The sequence below is a fragment of the Octopus sinensis genome, linkage group LG3 (genome assembly GCF_006345805.1).
Source record: "Octopus sinensis linkage group LG3, ASM634580v1, whole genome shotgun sequence".
In the NCBI taxonomy this organism is placed as follows: domain Eukaryota; kingdom Metazoa; phylum Mollusca; class Cephalopoda; order Octopoda; family Octopodidae; genus Octopus; species Octopus sinensis.
The window spans coordinates 129787687-129801499 of NC_042999.1; the positions used below are offsets into that span (position 1 = coordinate 129787687).

At 35.4% G+C, this 13813-nt stretch overlaps 1 protein-coding gene across 1 annotated transcript in view; it reads left to right on the top strand.

The window, feature by feature from the left end:
• Positions 1-13813, top strand: part of LOC115209530 — a 158214-nt gene that overhangs the window by 133514 nt on the left and 10887 nt on the right. Inside the window, exons 43-47 of the mRNA XM_036501317.1 lie at positions 389-488; positions 3230-3386; positions 4480-4580; positions 8878-9026; positions 10988-11158. Coding sequence (XP_036357210.1) covers positions 389-488; positions 3230-3386; positions 4480-4580; positions 8878-9026; positions 10988-11158 — 678 coding nt within the window. The remainder of the gene's footprint in view (positions 1-388; positions 489-3229; positions 3387-4479; positions 4581-8877; positions 9027-10987; positions 11159-13813) is intronic.

A 13813-nucleotide genomic window follows, 5' to 3' on the forward strand; every position in this document is an offset into this window, starting at 1 on the left:
CTAAAACTGAATTCAATCAGGCTGTAGACACCCTTTCCAAATAGTTTACCATCTACATTAATCTGCGTTATAACATTCACTACATTCACTGTGGAATCATATAGTAAACTATATATGCTAAATGTCATAATGATTTGTATTTACCTGTAACTTATTGCAGAGATATGTTTATATATATCTATATAGATATCTATTTGAGTCACTCTGTTACTTCTGCTAAATATTAATAAAAATATACACATATATTTTGAGTTCTATTTTTCCTGTTTGCATCACCATGCATGTATATATATAAGTATATATATATATGCATGTATGTGTGTGTGTGTATATATATGTACTCATGCAAATTGTTTTACTTTCTTTTTATGTTATCTGTGATTGACAGGAAATCCGAAAACTGCAAGATGATCTTGAAGTCTTAGAAAGCAATCTATCTAATGAAGTTGAGTTTCAGTTGGCAGATAAAGTATTCAATCTACTCATGGGTCAGTGTTTACATGAAAACGTATTTAACATTCTATTTTCCTCAGTGAATGAAATGTCAGTAATCAGGGATAATGATATAGGGATGAAGGTGAATGAAGTAGGCTCTGAATGTTTTGTCATCATCATTGTTGTCATCATCGTCATCATCATCATCATCATCATTTAGTATCTGTTGACCAAGCTGGCAAGGGTTGGATGGTTTGACTAGGGCTGGCAAGCTGGAAGGCTACACCAGACTCCAGTCTGATTTGGCATGTTTTCTAGGTTGGATGCCCTTCCTAACGCTAACCACTCCAAGAGTTTAATGGGTGCTTTGCAAAAGATTAAGACAGTGAGCTGGCAAAATTGTTAGCATGCCAAGCAAAATGCTTAGCAGCATTTTATCTGTTGTTACTTTCTGAGTTCAAATTCTACTATGGCCAACTTTGCCTTTCATCCTTTTAGAGTCAATAAAATAAGTACCAGTTGAGTCCTGGGATTGGTGTGATCAACTTACCCCCTCCACACCCCCTGAAATTGCTGGCCTTGTACCAAAATTTAAAATCAATATTATGCAAAAGATTCTGAGATATAAGTTTGACTCATGACAATATTAGTGTTACCAATTAAATATTGATTCTATGATACTAAGTATAAAGCTAATTAAATACAGTTATTAATAATAATTATAGTAGATTATAATAACAATAATAATCCTTTCTACTTTTGGCATAATTCCAGCAATTTCAAAGGAAGAGGAAATTGCTTATGTTGACTTCAGTATATGACTGATACTTATTTTATCGTAGTCAAGAAGATGAAAAACAAAGTCAGCCTCAGAAGAATTTGAACTCAGAATATAAAGCCAGAAGAAATGTTGCTAAGCATATTTCATCAGGTGTAGTAACAATTCTGCCACTTGCTGCCTTAATAAAAATTGTGGTGAGAGGGGTGAAACGGTATGGTACATCGTTAGTAAATGCCCAAAATTAGCACAACGCAAATACAAATGACATCATGACAATCCGGCAAGAACGATCCATTGGGAGTTCTGTGGAAATCACTGCCTACAAAGAGCAAAGACATGGTGTGAGAAAATCCCAAAAGGAGTCATTGAGAATGAGAATTGCAAAATCCTGTGAGATGCAATGATTCAGTGCAATCACCTGACCAGACATAAGAAACCAGACATTGTTGTGGTGAATAAAAAAGAAAGAATATGCATGATAACCAACATACCCTGCCCCAGCGACAACAGGATCAATGTGAAAGAAGAAGAAAAAAATAAACAGCTATGATAATTTGAGGTGGGAAATACAAAGGTTGTGATCAATGAAGAGAGCAGACGTGATACCAATAATAAATCGGTGCTATTTAGAAGTACCAGCACTCAACTATCAGCATGGCTGAAAAAGATTGGTGCAAGTATGAAAGTAGAACACCGACAAAAATCAGCATTGCTTGGAACTGCAAGAATTCTTTGCAGGGTTCTCTTTTGCATAAACACACCAGCATCGGTTGTCAAGTGATGTTGGGGGGGACAATCACAGACACACAAACATATACACATGCATATATATATATACATATATATACAACAGGCTTCTTTCAGTTTCCGTCTACCAAATCCACTCACAAGTCTTTGGTCAGCCTGAGGCTATAGTAGAAGAAACTTGCCCAAGGTGCCACACAGTGGGACTGAACCTGGAACCATGTGGTTCGTAAGCAAGCTACTTACCACACAGCCACTCTTACGCCTACTTACCACACAGCCACTCCTACGTCTACAGCTTTGTTAGAAAACTTTAGAAACACTTTCCAAATTTAAGTTGAATGAGTTATACTTTGATTATATCATTTACCTTGACAATATTTATCAAATAGTGTTTTATTAATTTTCTCTTCAAAGCATGGGTGTATAGAGAGTCCTAATGTATCATGTAAATAAAGTACAACTTTATTTAAGTCTAATATGGTTTTCTCATTTTACAGCCTTGAAAAAGACATCAACCACTATTCTGATGTTTTTTGTCAGGGCTAAGAGGTTAATTTGTTGGATTGTACTATATTTTAACAGCTAGTGTATAGCATTTAAAATAGTTCTCTAGTTATGATTTCCATTGTACTATGCAAACTCATAAGTTATATGAAATTTGAATTTTATTTACCTTGAAAATGTGCTTTGTTTTGCTAAATCATAAACTTCACTCTACTTCTCAACAAAAGGGAAAAAAAGAGAAAAGAAAAATGCTTCCCTATCATGTTTTATTAACCTTGTCAATGTACATGGACATAAATTTGTGACAAGAAAACAATTATATAAACTTTAGTAGTTGACAGTTATCTACTTTAGAAGGATGAAAGTTGAACTTGTCAGAATTCAAAATCGGAAAGTGTAAGGCTACAGTTAAATACTACAAGGCATTTTGTCTGATGCTCTACCAATTCTGCAAATCCACCATCTGAGTACCCCTAGTAATGTTAAATGGAAATGCTCAAGGTGCAGTTTAGTTTCAGTTTGATATATATTTTCAGGTTCCATTTAATTGTTAGATGTGTGAAACAGTGAAGAATTACATGAACAAAATAAGTATGACAAATTACCACTTTAGTTTATATTCTTATCTCTACTAAGTGTACAGACTCTTTCTGTTGAGGAATTTTGTATTTTCCAATATGTCTAAAGAAATGTGTTTGTTAAAATCCAAATAGCATGTTAGATTTTGAAAACCAAATGCTTCCTTTTGTTTTCTGACTTCAGAAATAACAGCTGTTCACTCGAAGATATCTAGAATTTATATGAGCAATAAACAAAGAAATAAAGAGATTCGGAATGAAGTGAAACGTGAATACAGCAAACTTATTGAAGATTTTTTTGCAGCCTCTATTCAACTCAGAGAGAAGTTTGATATATTCAGGTACTGTATAATTGTCATGTATGTGGAATGGCTAATGACTTGGACAAAAATTTCATTGGCTTAAACCTTGCTACAAGAATTATATTTTACATCAGCTAAAATAGATACTATTCTCATTTCAAAGCCAAGTAGTTGAAATTAGATGGAACAACCAATTGTAAAATGTCAGCTAGAAGTGTTTAGCTCTTTAGCATTTAAACTGGCTATATCTAGTTCAAATATCCTTCCTGTTGTATGTTTAAACAGGTCAGATCCAGCCTCTCACACCTCACCTACAATATCATTCTAAAATTCTAAAAATAAACTATCACATTGTCAAAATCTCAATGGTAAAACAATGTGAATAAATAAGCATTATATTCAACAGAGTAACCTGAATGCTTAAGGGCTAAAGTTATAAAATCACCCAGCACAGGAAAATAAATAGATTAAACCCTTTTTAAGATAAATCATTCTTCTGTACTTTAAAATGTGTTTTCTTATCAGTTAATCCTTTAACTAAGTTTTGCATTGAATATCTTGTCTTGTAGACTGTCTCAGATAGTAGTTGAATCAGTATTAGAATGGGGGCAATAGGGAATTGAACTAAATACTTTTCTTTTTTTTGTGCTTGAATCAATGAAATAGGTACTTTGCTTTATGTTCCCATCAATTTTTTATGAACTGGCTTTGTACTTTATCAAAAGATGTTGTCATCACCACCACCACCATTATCATTTTCAATTCTACTTTTACTACAAATGAAAAAGTCTACATATTGTAGGTGATTAGGTATGGCTTGGGAAGAATTAATTTTTGAGGTCACAAGCTACATATTTAATAAATTTGATATCAGTCGGCTGTCTGATCCAAGTACCTCTGGCCAGTTACAATAATAAACATAACTTATTAATACTGAAAGGATAAAAATGTTTCCTTGGTAGGATTTAAATAATAGATACTGACTTGTTACAATTTGTGTAAATTTGGTTAAATATTGCTTGTTTGCCAATTTAACTTAAAAGCTAATTTATCTTTATTCCTGACTTATGGACTTTTATGTAACAAATTTTATTTCATGAATTTCTTGTTTTCTATGTCCAACATTTGCTAGAAATGACCTGACTGATGAAGTATTGGAGATAATTACCACAACTCGCAAACATGTTATTGAAGAAATGGAAGAACTTAAACTTAAATATCACCTTCCAGAAGGCAAGATTATTATCTCTATATTTCAGATGTCTGATTAACCATCCATTTTCAAATTGTTGAAAAGTCTTTGCACAGTCAGGAGGAGGTCTGCTTAACAAATGGAAGCAGTGAGAATTTCAATGACTATTTGATAACTTTTGATACTGGTATGGCTATCCGTACAATTGTTAATACGACTATCTCTGTTCCAGGACAATTATCATCATCATAATATAGAATGTTCAATACATCTGCCACATGCAAACACTACTTTCTCTTGTTAACCTTGCTGTGATAGAGCTGCACCTCTTATATGTCAATAGTTTGCACTGGGTACACCATACAGAATTTCTACCTACACCTTTTCTACATATTAAGCACAGCTATCTCCCTGAAGGGATTAGTAATTTTCTGTTTTTCTATTTACTAAGACTTTGGTCTTTGCTAAATTAACTCTGAGACCCTTTGATTCCAGACCTTGCATTGTACATGGTGACCATGAAATTGGCTCTTGTAATGAGGAGAGAACAAGGCTACTGAACTTCTGTCCTAATTTCTAAGATCTACAATACCAACTTCAGAAAGCCAGCCAGTCATCTGATAACCTATCAGTCTGGTGACCACACTAGCAAGATTGACTACATAGTTGAGTGGCTGGTGAGAGCTGTACAAGCCATGTAGGTATGTCATCAGTAAAATGAAAGTTGGCACTGTGTATAGCAATGAATTTAGTGTATCAGAATCCTCCAGGCTATCACAGAATACTGGCTGCCCTTGAGAATTCCTCTGTGCTGATGACTTTGTCCTTATAGCTGAATCACTACCTGACCTAGAGAAGAAATTTCAGGTGTGAAAGCAAGGCCTGCAATCAAAGAGCCTTAGGGTTAATTTAGCAAAAACCAAAGTCCTAGTAAGTAGGGAAACAGACAAATCACAAGTCTCTTCAGGGAGATGGCCCTACTCAGTATGTAAGAAGGGTGTTGGTAGAAGCTCCATACATTGTACCCAGTGCAAGCTTTGGACACTTAAGTAGTGTAGCAGTGTCACAGGAATGTTAACAGAAAATATAGTCTTCGTGTGTGACAAATGTGCTGGTAAATACAAGCACTGAAAATGCATAGACAATAGACCCCTCAATTGCTGAGGGTGATCATTAGAAGTAGTAGATAGTTTCTGTTACCTAGGAGACCTAGTTAGCAGTGGTGGAGGAAGTTCTGAAAGTATAGTTGTTAGAATAAGAATGGGCTGGACAAAGTTCAGAGAGCTTCTACCTTTTTTGATAACTAAGAGCCTCTCCCTCAGAGTGAAACGCAGATTGTATGATGCCTGTGTACATACAGCTATGCTACATGGCAGTGAAACATGGGCTTTGACTACAGAGGACTTGCAGAGGCTTGTTACAAATGAAGCTAGCATGCTCCAATGGATGGATAATGTCAGTGTGCACACACGACAGAGTGTAAATCATTTAAGAGGAAAACTGGGTATAAGAGGTATCAGATGTTGTGTGCAAGAGAGAAGACTGTGCTGGTTTGGTCATGTGATGCACATGGATGAGGACAGCTGTGTAAATATGTGCTGAGCTCTAATTGTGGAGGGAACCTGTGGAAGGGGTAGACCCAGGAAGACATGGAACAAATTGGTGAGAAAGGATCCTTGGATGCTGGACCTCACTGAGGAAATTACGAGGAACCAGGGATTGTGATTTGCTGTACTTGATAAGACACATCAAGCTAAGTAAAATTGCTGTCTTCTATACATACAGGCTTGTCCTTCCAGGTGCCAGTTCCACATAAAAAGCATCCATGCCAGTGCTGCATAAATGCACCCATGCCAGTGGCACGTACAAAGCAGACAGCACACTCAGTTAAGTGGTTAGCATTAGGAGAGACGTCTAGCCATAGAAACTATGCCACAACAGGCAGTCGGAGTTTGAACAGCTTCCCAGCTGGCCAGTTCCATGTCAAACCGTCCAACCCATGCCAGCATGGTAAACTGGTGATGATGATGACGTACATACATACATAAACACACAATGATGATGATAATTATGTATAGATATATATATATGTATAAGGAGAAAAACAATTAGTTTTAAATCTCGGAGTGAGAAATAAGTAGTAACATTACTACAGAGTAAAATCTATTTGCCAACATAAAGTGGAAATTCTGATTAGGATGGTATTACTACCTTTTTCTGGCTGGCTACCAACGCACAATAATAAGGATGCAGTTGTGCATCGGCAGCCAGCTGGAAAAGATGTTTCCCTGGGGCTAAAAATGGTAGTAACATCTTCATAATCAGGACTGTCACTTTACATTGGCAAATAGACTTTACTCTGCATATATACATATAGACTACCCTACAAAACACCCTAACCAAAAATTACCAGTACTAGATACAGAACTCTGGCTGGAAAGTGTAAATAATAAAACCCAAATCCTCCATTCACACTATGCAAAACCTATGGCCTCCAAATACCTGATCCACCAGAACTCAGCTATCACAGACAATGCCAAATTCAATATATTGATGGCAGACCTCATCAGAGTAATGAGAAATGTGTCCTGCATGTGCAACCCTACAGAGTTAAAGAGACACATTCAACACTTCGTTCATTGTATGCAGTTCTCAAGATACAGCCATAAAGAAAGGATCAGAGTATATAAAGGAGCCATGAGGAAATTTGAAACTATCATACATAACAATAGGAATGGGATTTGCCCACTTTGTAGGAGCAAGTCATGGAATACCATTGAAAGGACTAAGAAGAAAATAGAGAATGCCAATTCATGGTATGATAGCCACAAATACCAGAGTGTCATGTTCATTGACACCACCCCTAGAGGCAAATTGGCGTACTGCTTTAGAAGAGCCCTTGACAAAATTAAGGTTGTAGAAAGGCCAGGTAACCCTATCAAATCCCTAATCGGTAGAACCTACTCTTTTAATAGAACCCCCTGCACTGATAGGAACTGTATTGTATGTAGATTTAGCCCACGAACAAACTGTAAAGCTAGGAATGTAGTCTATAGTTTAAGATGTACAGAGGGACGGTGCAGAAATAAGACAATGACATATATAGGGGAGACAGCATGGAGCATAGGAAAGAGGGTAAATGAGCATTGGAGGGAACTTAAGGAAGAGAAGGGCTCATCAGTTCTTTACCAGCATGCCGAGTGGGAACACGGCCACTCACTCAACAACATAGAAGTTAAAACCTTGTCCACACATAGAATGGACACAACACTTAGACAAATTACGGAAGCCTAAATAGAAAGCTAGAATGGAATATTAGCACACACCCCCCACACACAACAACCTATGACAGAATAAGATACTCATAAACTAATAATAATATGAAACTAATACAATAGACAGGTAAATAAATGGAATTAAATAATTATATACATAAACAAAATATAATAAATTAAATTAAATTGATACAAAAAAGAAAGAAACAAAAAAGTAAGTAGATAAAAACAAATGAATAAAATAAAAGTAAATTAAACAAACTTGAATAAACAGGGGGTACTGATAATGCAGGTACTATACACATTCCTACACACACACTTGCTAAACATAGACACACAGAGGGATATACGCAAACGCAAATACAACAGGAGTACAAAATGGCAGATCATTAGGAAGGAGAGACACAAAAAAGAAAGAAAGCAAAGGACCACTGATGAGGTCACAGAAGTGAGATGAAAGAACTCTGGCCGAAATACAATTAATATGAGATAAAGCTGAAGCAAGTGAATATCAAATATATAGTGTGTGTGTTTTTATTGGTTAAACTGACAACATGACCATCCTCAAATGTAACAACATATATATATATATATATATATGTGATGGAATCTCTTGTTGAAGATGATATTTGAGTGTTCAGCTTTTTTACCAAACAACCTGCACAAATGATTTGTTTTTATAGTGATCAAATGTATGTGCCATACATTAGTTCACTCCCTCAATGAACTCGATATTGCCTGAACAGGTGTCGATTGTAGAGCAACATGAGATGGAGTGTTTTTTGCTCAAGAACACAATGCACCACCTGGTCTAGGAATTGAAACCACAATCTCACGATTATGAATTCGACACCCTAACTAATAGGCCATGCACCTCCCCACACACACACACATATCTTATATTGATGAGACTATTTTCATTCAATTTAAAACAGAGATGCAAGTATTCCATATCACAGATATTTTTATTAACTATATCTGATTTCTTAACATAAAAATACTGTTTGTATTTTGCTTGAAATTTTGATTCTCTATTTGTTGACATCACTAAATCTGCTTCTAGGTGAATCTGACTTGCACAAGAAATTGCAAGACGCAGAAGAAATACATGAACTTCAGACTGAAAATAACCAACTCAACTTGTTAATTTTGAAACTAAGGGCAATCAACATCTGGAATCGAAACTTTAATCAAGCTAATTATATGAGGGCAGTTAGTATTCATTCATCTTTCCATTCATTCATTTATTTGATCAACATTACCATCATCATCATTATTATATTTATCTTTTACTTGTTTCAGTCATTAGAATGTGGTAATGCTGGGGCACTGCCTTGAAGAATTTTTAGTCAAACAAATTGACCTCTGTACATTTCTTTAAGCCTGGTGCTTATTCTATTGGTTGCGTTTGCTGAACTGCTGAAACACAAGCACCAAAACACACACAAATATATACACACACACACGCATGACAGACTTCTTTCAGTTTCTGTCAACCAAATCCACTCACAAGGCTTTGGTCAGCTTGAGGCTGTAGTAGAGGACACTTATCCAAGGTGCCATGCCCGTGTCTATTGTAATATGTATAATTACTCCAAATGTTGCTAATGTAGTTATAACAGCTGTTTCTAATAATGCCATTTCAGTTTTGTTGTACCAATGTAACAACAGTGAATTTCTCTTCTGTACAAGTTTGAAGAAAAGAAAGTAATATTAAGTAGTTAAGACATTTATATTGATATTATCTCCATTTGCTCAAAGAGCATTGAGTGATGTGGGTTCTCCAAGCAGTGCCTTTCTGGACCAATCTGCATCCCTCTTCCCAGGTAACACCCATCTCAGTCAACTCTTCCTGCACAGTCCTTTGCTATATCTTTGCCAGCCTGCCTCTCTTTCTCCTTCCTTCTTTAACTGTCCACTCAATGGCTGTCTTGCTGGTGTTTCCAATGTTAAGGGCATTACATGGTCAAGCAGCTTCCTTCATCTAGCTGTGATGGTATCTTGTAGTTTAGTTAGGCCAGCTCTTTTCATGATTTCATTGTTTGTGATGTGGTCATACTAAGGCACTGGCAATGAAAAACATTCACCATATTGCAAATCATGTCCATCTATTTCCATGTTTCATTTGCATTTGATGCTATAGGAATGACAATAGATGCATGTAGACAAAGTCTAATATCTTGGTGAATGTAAGAGCAGGGCCACATGAGTCTCAATCATTGGAAGGCTGCCATTGCTGTACCAAGTCTAGTCTTGACATCAATTTCTGCTTTTCCATTTTTGCCATTGTTACTGCCTAGGTATATAAAAGAATTGAAAAATTTAATATTTTGTCCACCAAGAAGGCAACAAACTGGCAGAATTATTAGCGTGCCAAGTAAAATGCTTAGCAGCATTTCATTCATTTTTATGTTCTGAGTTCAAATTCCGCTGAGGTCAATTTTGTCTTTTGTTCTTTCAGGATCAATAAAATAACTATCAATTGAGCACTAGGGATGATGTAATTGACTTAACCCCTCCCCCAAAATTGCTAGTCTTGTGCCAAAAATTTGAAACTAATATTTTATCCACTGAGTTTGATGGGTTTGGGTTGGTTTTTTACCTATGTATAAGGCTTTTCTCTTTTGGCAACTGATACAGAGACCGCATACATAACATAGCTATATAGATGAAGAAACACATGCTTGTACATTTATATGTCTACTCACATATACAAATGTACACTCCCAGAAACAACATAAGTGAAAGAAAAGGAAGAAATTATTTTCAGATCAGAGGCTTGGCCCAAATGTTTAATGCAGAGTGAACTCTGCTAAAGGGATCTAAGGACCGAGTAGTGGTGTTAGACCAGGTAACAAATTATCTGTATCACTGTTGAAAGAAATAGTCTGTTGGAATATTATTATAAAACAATCATTATAAAACAGACCAATAGTCAAAGATATTTCAGCTGTAATCATCCTGATCAACCCATCATTGTTTCAGAGAGTGTCCTTAAGACTACATTATTCAGTGAACCATTTCATTTTTATGATGTTAGTGTATTATTAGAAGATTTCACTAAGCTAGCACACTCCAAACTTTGTAGGTGCAATCTCGTGGTCATTCATGACTGAAGGGGGGTCTTTACTCTTTTTATTTGAGGATGAAAGATTGCATTTTATTTATTGAAGATAAATTCCCTAATCAAAGAAGTGGAAAGCCTAAAGAAAACAAACGTTGAATTAAAGCTAATAACATCTGAAGAATCAAGAATATTAAAACAACAATTAGTTGTCCTCAGGAAAGAATTATCCATTTTAGTCCAAGAATGTTCTTCAGTCAAAAATCAACTCAATGCAGAGGTAAGAATTTTGTATATTATAAATTATTATTAAGTTTTCTTCAAAAGGAGGTTTCTATAAACAGCTTTTTATTGGGTTGGCAAGAAAGTAATTTCGTTTTTCACTAATAGATAGAGTTACGATGCTTTTGTATGACTTTTGTCAATGTTATGATTTTTTCCTTTTGACATTTGATAGCTGTTATTTCTAGTTTACTTTAGAAGCAAATTGCATGCAATTTTGTTTACAGTTGTTAGTTCAGTGTCACTTTTAAAATCAAGTGCAAAAAAGAACATTTTCACCATATTTTGCTTTTTTATTTCCATAAAGGCAAAAGAAGCTGCTGAGGCTCACAAAGAGACATGTGAAGTTTATGGTGTTGATTGCTTAACAGAACACACATGTCAGAAGTGGTTTTTAAAATTCTGTTCTATTCAATCTACTGAAGCTGATGTTGACCAAATCAAAGCCTGATTGTCATATAACTGTGCAAAAGATTGCAGAGAGGCTAACTGTACCATACACAGCAATTGAAAATCACTTAGACTTAAGAAGCTCAATATTTGGGTTCCACATAAATTGAAACCCAATGAATCAATATTTATGCATCTCATATCGCAATGAATCAATATTTACGATACACATCTCAAATGCAATGAAATTAACCTGTTTTTGGAATGAATCATCACTGGTGATGAAAAATGGATTGTCTACAAAAACATTAATCAAAAAGATCATGGTCCAAACATAATGAACCAACACAAACCACATGGAAAGCTGAATTGCATCAAAAACAGGTCATGCTGTCAATTTGATGGGATTATAAAGATGTTGTGTATTTTGAGTTGCTTCTAAGGAACCAAACAATCAATTCAGATGTTTACTGTGAACAACTAATGAAACTGGAGTAAGCAATCAAAGAAAAACGGCCAGAATTGGCAAATTGTAAAGGAAGTGTGTTCCACCATGACAATGCTGGACCACACACATCTTTGCTAACTCATGAAAGATTATTGGAGCTGGGTTGGGAAGTGATGTCACATCTACCATACAGCCCTGACTTTGCACCATCAGATTACCATTTATTTCAAAGTTTGCAAAATTCTTTGAATGGTAAAACTTTCTATAATGATGATGACCTGAAATCGTACTTTCTTCAGTTTTTGGCTGATAAGAAGTATTATGAGTGTGGAATCATGAAATTGCCAGAAAGATGGCAAAAGGTCATCAAATAAAATGAAAAATATATAATTGATTAAAGTTCATTCTTTGTATGAAAAAATTACTTTTATTTCACACTAAAACACCGAAATTACTTTCTTGCTACCTCAATATATTGTATCTGGGTTTGAATATCAATAAACAGCATGCAGTAAGAAAAATGAGTACTGGGTTGTGTTCATATTTTATCATTTATTATGTGCTGTAGAAAAATATACATTCAGTGCATGGTAAACAAAACTGCTGGGATTTATTTACATTCTCTACTGGTTAATAAACTTCTGTAGCTATGACAAGCTGTGCTAATCATTATGAAAAGTATATATGATAGGAAGCTTCAGTGTTCTCCATGTTTGTGGAGAAATTATATACATATATATATATATACATTTTCATGCATGCGTGTAAGAGAGAGTACACGAGAAAGAGAGAGATGGGGGGATGTGCGTGCATGCATGTGTCTGTGTGTGCATGTGTTTTGTACATATATACAGTGTGGAAAGAAAATATACATACTGTATCATTAGTGGAAATTTGGCTATGAAAAGGTCCAGGTTGTTGTATTGTTTCTGTGTGTGTGGCTGTAGAGTTGTGCTTGTTTTCCTTTCTATTTGTCAAACTAGGATATGATTGCTGAGAAAAACAAAAAGGTAGTTAATCTTTACTTGTTAAACCTCTCTGTGTGGCCAGAGATGCCTGTTAATATAGCATCCGTTTAAGTTGTTCATTAGTCTATATGGTGATGGCACTTCTTCAGCTGATGAAGTAAGTGAAATAATTGATTAATCCAGAAGGTGATGACATGGAGATCTTTGCTGCTGCTAGTGTATCTGGATTGATGAATGGCTATTGTGCCACTTGATTGACCTGAAAGTTAATTTTATAATAAAGCCTATTGATGCCAAGTTTTTATTGTTTGACAGTTATTGAGAAAATCAAACTGCCAATTTGTGAATCTACTTTTTGAAGCACTAGACTCCCATGATTATAACACCATGCAATATTCACTGTATTAGTTACCTCTTAGATTACTGTTCACAAAAAAGAAAAGAAATCAATACCTGCTTTTGAAGTGGTGAATGTTTCTACTGCACACAACAGAATCCAGCTGGCTAGTGTACTGATCATCTCAGTCTAGTTTCCATGACCACTGATGAAGTAACAGGAGTATTATTGATGCTTGGTGTAGTGCCTGTAAAGTCTGACAATCATTTCTAAATGATGATGACATCAGCACATCTGTCGATGAAGTCAGTGGATTAGTTGACCAGTCCAAGAGGTGTTGATAGTCACATCTGTTGATAAAGTAGGCACTCTGATAGAGTGCTCCAGAAGGTGATGACACAAGAATGTCTCTTAATGTCTGCGTATCAGAGCATATGAATGCATGTTGTGCCATTTGATTTAATCTAAAAGGTAATCATATAGGATATAGGCATGCCTGTTTATGCCAAC